The sequence below is a fragment of the Musca vetustissima genome, unplaced genomic scaffold, assembly GCF_032173495.1.
Source record: "Musca vetustissima isolate MV318-11 ecotype Yass unplaced genomic scaffold, APGP_CSIRO_Mvet_v1 utg7694, whole genome shotgun sequence".
NCBI classification, from domain to species: Eukaryota; Metazoa; Arthropoda; class Insecta; order Diptera; family Muscidae; genus Musca; species Musca vetustissima.
This window is the reverse complement of record NW_026873557.1, coordinates 85315-93480: the sequence shown is the minus strand read 5'-3', so window position 1 is coordinate 93480 and position 8166 is coordinate 85315. Positions and strand designations below refer to the sequence as shown.

General features: G+C 38.9%; 1 protein-coding gene across 1 annotated transcript; it reads left to right on the top strand.

Annotated features, from left to right (window-relative positions):
• The first annotated feature begins 3345 nt into the window (after positions 1-3345).
• Positions 3346-5994, top strand: LOC133326203 (uncharacterized transmembrane protein DDB_G0289901-like). Its single transcript, XM_061534886.1, has 2 exons — positions 3346-3391; positions 3455-5994. Exons 1-2 carry the CDS (start codon positions 3346-3348, stop codon positions 5992-5994), a joined length of 2586 nt encoding a protein of 861 aa, XP_061390870.1.
• Positions 5995-8166: the final 2172 nt, after the last annotated feature.

The following is an 8166-nucleotide window of genomic DNA, read 5'->3' as shown; positions in this document are numbered from 1 at the left end:
CATCTACCATATTTTTGCCGATGTTTGTTCCATAGGCTTCATATAAAGGTCCTGCCCCTTAAAGGTATGTTCATAGTCCTATCAGGTGTCATTTTCGGTACGTTCAGTTCCCTGAGTCAACGAACGGTACGAAAAGTACTAATAAAAGAGTAAATTGATTGACTGACTGATTTAACAATTCATCAAGGCACAGACGAAGCGGCTGAAGCTAGAATCTTGAAATTTTGGGTGAGGGTCACTCATGGTCTAAAGGTGACAGATAAGGCTGGGTTTTTGGAAATTCGTACTAGAACGGTACGAAAAGAACTAAAAAGTACTAAATGTGATACCATTTGTATTTGGCGAACAGGTAGAGCTAGAAGTCTGAAATTTGGATTGGTGGTCGCTGATGGAGTGTAGGATAGGTGTAGCAAAGGGTTTTTGGAAATTCGAACTATAAATATCCGAAAAGTACTCAAATGCTAAATTTGGTACAATTTCGTAGCATGTGAGTGGATTGAGCTAAAACCTTAAAATTTTGAATGCAAATTAAGGTTGAGAAATAGGGTCGATATGAGGAGAGTTTGGAAAGTGTGTACTCATGTGTACGAAAAGTACTATATGGTACTATATTTGGTACAAATTTGATTTGGAGGTACAAATCGAGTTGGAATCCTTAAAATTTAAAGTAACATTACCGTCGGAGTGTATGATTGGGATATGTACGCAGTTTTGGAAATTTTTTACTTATATGTACGAAAAGTACTAAATCGTACTATAATTGGTACAATTTGGATTTGGGTGAACCGATAGAGCTGGAACAATGAAATTTGGAGTTAGGATCATTGTAGGGATGTAGGTTTAGGGTCAGGATTCAGTTTAACAAATACATATGGGTACTAAATGGTACTACATTTTAGGTGAACCGATAGAGCTAGAATCATAAAATTTGGAGTCAGGATCACTGTTGAGATGTAAGATTGAAATATGTAGGAAGTTTTAGAAATTTGTACTAATGTGTACTAAATTTGGTACAATTTAAATTGTGGGTGTTGGGTGAGGGTCACTCATGGTCTAAAGGTGACAGATAAGGCTGGGTTTTTGGAAATTCGTACTAGAACGGTACGAAAAGAACTAAAAAGTACTAAATGTGATACCATTTGTATTTGGCGAACAGGTAGAGCTAGAAGTCTGAAATTTGGATTGGTGGTCGCTGATGGAGTGTAGGATAGGTGTAGCAAAGGGTTTTTGGAAATTCGAACTATAAATATCCGAAAAGTACTCAAATGCTAAATTTGGTACAATTTCGTAGCATGTGAGTGGATTGAGCTAAAACCTTAAAATTTTGAATGCAAATTAAGGTTGAGAAATAGGGTCGATATGAGGAGAGTTTGGAAAGTGTGTACTCATGTGTACGAAAAGTACTATATGGTACTATATTTGGTACAAATTTGATTTGGAGGTACAAATCGAGTTGGAATCCTTAAAATTTAAAGTAACATTACCGTCGGAGTGTATGATTGGGATATGTACGCAGTTTTGGAAATTTTTTACTTATATGTACGAAAAGTACTAAATCGTACTATAATTGGTACAATTTGGATTTGGGTGAACCGATAGAGCTGGAACAATGAAATTTGGAGTTAGGATCATTGTAGGGATGTAGGTTTAGGGTCAGGATTCAGTTTAACAAATACATATGGGTACTAAATGGTACTACATTTTAGGTGAACCGATAGATCTAGAATCATAAAATTTGGAGTCAGGATCACTGTTGAGATGTAAGATTGAAATATGTAGGAAGTTTTAGAAATTTGTACTAATGTGTACTAAATTTGGTACAATTTAAATTGTGGGTGTTAGGATCATTGTGGAGGTGTAGGTTTGGGGTAGAACCGATAGTGTTGGAATCCTGAAACTTAGATTTAGGATCACTGTAGGGGTGTTGGTTTGGGTTAAGTAAGAAGTTTTGGAAATTAGTACTACTTTGTACTAAATTTGGTACAATTTGAATTGTGGGTCAACCGGTAAAGTTGAAATCCTGAAACTTGGATAATGGATCACTGTGGGGGTGTAGGATTGGGGTATGTAGGAAGTTTTTGAAATTGATACAACTATGTACTAAATTTGGTACGATTTGAATTGCGGGTGCACCAATAGAGTTGGAATCTTGAAACTTTGATTTTGGGTCACTGTGGAGGTTTAGGATGGGTTTTATAGGAAGTTTTGGAATTGGTACTACTGTGTACAACATTTGGTACAATTTGAATTGTGGGTGAACCTATGGATTTAAAATCATGAAACTTGGGTTTAGAATCACTGTTGGGGTGTAGGATTGGGGTATTTAGGACGTTTTGGAAATTCGTACTACTATGTACTATATTTGGTACAATTTAAAATGTGGGTGAACCAATAGAGTTGGAATCCTAAAATTTGTAGGATCGGGGTATGCATGAAGTTTTGTTGGATGATTGAACAGGGTTGTTATGGAAATAATGTGTGCTAAATGGAAAATTTGGATTTGAGCTCGAATCATGAAATTTGGTACTAAATGGTAATCAAATTTAATTTATGGTCGATGTTAATACACATTAAAATGTTTCATACATTCGCTAACGAAGTTGCGGGCATATGCTAGTAAACACATAAACAAACTCTTAACATGTTTGGGTATTATTACATATATCTGCGATCTAAGAGTGGATTTCCTAATCTGAATAATAACCTATTGACATATACATAAGGTTTACTTTACTACCTTCCAAAAATACCTACAATAAATACACTTTACTTAATTCTGATGAATCATTCCCTCCAATTCGATTTTTTATTATAAGCTTTGATTCGAAAATTATCTGCAGTGAGCAATATGGGATTTTCGATGTTTTGCTGCCAATTGGATGGAACGTGTCACGTTTGATATAATTATCATTCTCAAATTTGATTTTGCAATTTCCCCCTGTTTTCGATTGAGCCAAGGGATTTTCCCACACTGCCATATATTGATAGAATATCGACAAAAAGCAAAAAATAAATTTGAAACACGTCACTCCCACAGACCGACCACCACCCAAGTGTGGTAGGCAAGACGTACATCGCACATTTGGCGGAGAGTGCCCAATTAATATTTAAATTCTTAATGAGTAGTAGCAGAAAGAACAACAAAATATAGAATTGAAGCGCTCACCAGAAACAAAAAAATGAGCCGAATCGAATCAGCACACATTTGGCAGACACCGCAGTATAAATGCCAAGTCTAAGTGTTCCGCCAATGGTAATTGTAAATTGAACATGACTGGCGAAGCAAGTAACAAACGAAATTCTAGTATGGCTGCCTGCAGGAAGATGTGGTGGTCAAAGGCAGACATGGCGATAGCGATGGTGATGATGATATTGGCTACAAATCAAATGGGTAAGTTTTGGAGATGAGTTGGGAAATGACCACCAAAGATGTTAATTGCAAATTGAATTTCAGTGTTGGCTGGTGGTTATGCTGGTGGTGCGGGAAGTTTTGCAACAGCTTCTGCTGCAGCGGCAGCGGGTGGTAGCTATGCAGGAGCTGGCAGTTATTCCGGAGCCAGCAGTTTTTCGGGTGCCAATAGTTATTCTGGTGCTGGAAGTTATTCCGGAGGTGGTAGCTTATCTGGTGGAGTTAGTGGAGCAGGTAGTTACTCTGAGGGGATGGCCAATTCTGCTGTTGGTGAAGGAAGCACAATAACTACAATTGTACCTGGTGTGGTCCATGGCAGTATTAATTTGGAAAAGAATATTGACTTTGGTGAATTGGAAGATGGAATATCCGATGTTGTTGGTGGTATTCTAAGTGAAGTGGTACATGGCTTACATTCATCGGTGCATGGTAGTGGTTTGGTGGGCAGCAATTCGGGCAAAGATCATAAGCGACCTGGAAATGGTGTTGTGGTTATGGTAGATGCAGGTGGTCTTGGTATTGAACATGGTGGCTCCATTGGTATTAATGGTGATGGCGGAATTGTTATTGAAAGCTCTTCGAGTATTGGTGGCAGACCCCATCATAACAGACCCCATTCGTCGAATGGCGGTAATGGTGGTTCAAATATAAATCCTGGAAGTTCTATAAATGGTAATGGTGGAGTGACAGGTGGATCTGGAGGATATGTTCCCAATGGCAACAGACCACACTCTTCGAGCGGAGGAAATATTCCAAATTCGAACTTAAATCCTGGAAGACCCGTAAATGGTGCTGGCAGTGGTGTTGTGGTCGGATCATCATCAAGTGCGGGTGGTGTTGTTATCGGATCATCCTCAAGTGTTGGGGCTAGTTCCAGTGGTGGATATGTACCCAATATCAATAATAGACCACACTCCTCGAATGGAGGCAGAGTCCCCAATACGCATGTAAATTCTGGAAGACCCAATAGTGGTAATGGTGGAAGTGGGGGATATGTTCCAATTACCAATTTGAATCCTGGTAGACCAACCAATGTAGGTGGTGCTGTTATCGTGGGAACATCTTCAAGTGCTGGGGCTAGTTCCAGCGGCGGTGGATTTGTACCCAATAACAATAGACCCCACTCCTCAAATGGTGGCAGAGTACCAAATATGCATATCAATTCTGGAAGACCAAATAATGGTAATGGTGGAAGACCTATTAACCGACCATCTGGAGGCAGATTACCCAGCTCAAATATATTCCCAGAAGAAACAAATAATGGTGGCGGCGAAATTATCACAGGAGCTTCATCTGGCGTTGGTGGCAGACCAGGAGGCTATGTACCCAGACCCAATTCATCGTCTGGCGGAAGGTTACCAAATACGAATCTAAATCCTGGAAGACCTATTACTGGTGAAAATGGAGTCAGTGTGGAATCCTCATCAGGCATTGGGGGAGGTGTATCTGGAGGATATGTCCCCACCTCAACATCTGGCGGCAGAGTTCCAAATAGACCCTTAAACCCCGGAAGACCAAATAATTCCGGTGCCAGACCAGTGAAGCCCCATAACAGACCTGTAAATCCATCCTCAACAAATATTGGTACAGAATCTGGGGTACATATTTCTATAAGTGGCCATACTGATGTTTCTAATAACCCCGATTTTGTTCCACAAATTCCAGATTCTGATTATGATGCATTAAATCCTTCCATTGTTATCACTTCTTCTTCGGCTTCCTCGTCATCATCTAGTGCCGGTAGTACTGGCATCAGTTTTGGAGATAACCAACGACCATCCACATCATATAATCCCACCTTAAATGGCGGCTCCGGTGTCCATATTTCAATTGGCGCCCAATCTGGTGACTTTGATGAAGCAGCCATCAATCAGCAACAACCAGATAAAAATTATGGCCCACCACCAAGCAAACTACCTGGGTCATATATAAGTAATTCAGGATCATCATATGGTAAGGGAAAAGGTAAGGGTTTTGTAACTTTTCCCAAACCTACGGTAACCTCTTCAGCCGGTCAAGGCAGCTGGAATGAGCAGGAATATGTGGATAGTGAATCAAATAATCAAGACTCCACAGTAACCATAGGAACCTTGAATTATGGCAAAGGTAATGATGGTAGAATCACATTCCCTGATTCTGATTCACCGAAGGAACCCCAAATTGAGGAAGTTTATAGTGACGTCTCTGGGCAAACTTCCATAGGATTTTCAAATAATGAAGGAACTGGAAACCACGACTTTGGTGTAACCAATTCAAACACACATAACTCGAATGGTTTTAGTTCTGGCCAAAGAAAACCTTATGGAGGTGGAAATAGAGGATATGCCAGTTCCGCTACATCATCCAATGCCTACGCTGGCAACAATCAAAAAGGGCACAGCCAAACTGGCTCTGGAACCTATAACGGTTCTGGTGTCTCAAGTTTCGTTTCGTCCAGCAGCAGTGCAGCTGCTTCGGCCAGTAGTAGCAGCAGCAGTGGAATATCAACTACCAATGGTGGTGGCGTTTTGGGTTATGACAGTTCATATTCAAGTTCATTTGCCAGTGCATCGGCATCCTCAGCGGCCTATACTAGTAGCTATTAAAAATATTACAAACAAATTATATTCCGAATTTATTTGTTAAGGTGTTATTTATAATTTTTTGTGTACATATTTTTGTTACTTAGAAAATAAAACAAAAACAAATTGTTGAGAAAAAAACAAATTGAATTTGTGTGTAGGTGCCATCGTGTTGTGAATATATAAATGAAGTGTTGTATTTTTTGTAGGTATTCTTGACAAGGTACATACATAATTAATATTCCAAACCTATTGTCATTTAGTGTGGGGACGTATGACATAATTGTGTTTAACACATGATTCCGAAACAATAACAAACAGCTAGGCATTGATTTCAATTGAAAATAAAGAGGAAGTACCATTGAATGTGACACATTTTAGAGAAAAAAACTATATCCGTATTGATTCAATGTTTGACTAAAATTCCGTTAAAGGCCTGATTATAGGAGGGTGGTTGAAAAATGTATGTGAAATTCAACGATCTCTTGGTCAGTCTTAATCTATGTGAAAAAAATGTAATATCAACACATATGAGGTTGATTCTACGAATCCATAGTCTTGAAACAACTCCAGTTTTGCTGACATATAATACCCTACACAACAACAACGGAAATCTAATTTACTTAGTCAGTTGGCTTGTGACAAAACATTTGTTCCATAATTCGAGATTAAACAAGTGAAAAAGCGTTAAGTTCGGCCGGGCTGAACTTTGGATACCCTCCACCATAGATATACTGGCAGGTACTTGAAATAAAAATATAGGGAACATACAAAAAATGGACCTATACCGACATGCCTACAAACCGATTATGTAAACAATAATTTTTAATAGAAAATTATACCCTCAGCCTTATGGCTAATTAGTGTATATATACTATCACACGGTGAAAATGTGCCTCATCGAAATATTGGTTCTAGACCCCATGTTTCTTTGGACCAAATCCGTTTCAGAAAAATTTGATTTTATCCCATCTTATTATGTCTTTCAAACATAGTTCAAGTCCGAATTTTGGGAATATCGGTCCATGCCTTCTGGTACCTCCCACACAGGTGCTACGACTAAGCCTAAATGCGGGCTATAGTTCACATATAGTTCATTATCGAACCGTACGTTCTAGTTTTTTATCTCGATATCCTTCGCAGGTGAAATGATTACAACAGAGTGATAGAACCAAACCCAAAGCGCGGAAAAATCAGGACTACGCCTAAAAGAAGTTGACTATTAATAATTTTTGGTAGGGAGATGTGTTTCCATATACGGCTACAAAATACAAAATTTCAGGGATTTCGGTTGAAAAACGCGCTCAAGAACCTCAAAATGCCGATACTTCGGGGTACCTTTATATGGGGGCTACCAGAAAAAATGGACTTGTATTTATAATTTTTAGTGGAAATATTTGGTACCCAATAATAACCCAATGTACCAAATTTCAGCGAATTCGGTTGAAAAACGCGCTCAAGAACCCCAAAATACCGAAAATTTGATGTATCCTTATATGGGGGTCTACCAGAAAAAATGGACCTATATTCATAATTTTTTGTGGAGTGATTTGAAACCTATTAAAAACTCAAGTACTAAATTACAGCCAATTCGGTGGAAAAATACGACCAAAACCCCCAAAATACTGAAAATTAGGAGGTACCGTTATATGGGAGCTATCAGAAAAAGTGGACCTATATTTATAATTTTTTGTGGAGACATTTAGCACCCAATAAGAACACAATGTACCAAATTTCAGCGAATTTGGTTGAAAAACGCGCTCAAGAACCCTAAAATACCGAAAATTGGGGGATACCCTTATATGGGAGCTATGCTTAAACGTGGACCGATATATCCCATCTTCGAACTAGACCTGCCTGCAGACAAAAGACAACCCTATGCAAAATTTCAACACCCTATCTCAATTCCTTCGGAAGATAGCGTATTACAACAGACGGACGGACAGACGGACGGACATGGCTAGACCGTCTTAGAATTATACCCTGATCAAGAATATATATACTTTAAGGGTCGGAAATGAATATTTCTGTGAGTTACAAACGGAATGACAAAATTAATATACCCCCCATACTATGGTGGAGGGTATAAACAAATTTCCAGGCGCGACGGAGTTGTGTGCAGCTCTTCCAATTTGAAAGACCATTACCCGAAATATTGTCTTCCACTTGATCTTTCAACCAATTTCTTTGCCTTAC

Coding starts and splice junctions, on each gene's coding strand:
- LOC133326203 (XM_061534886.1), top strand. CDS start 3,346: ATGGCGATAGCGATGGTGATGATGATATTGGCTACAAATCAAATGG. Junction 3,392..3,454: donor ATTGGCTACAAATCAAATGG/GTAAGTTTTGGA, acceptor ATTGAATTTCAG/TGTTGGCTGGTGGTTATGCT.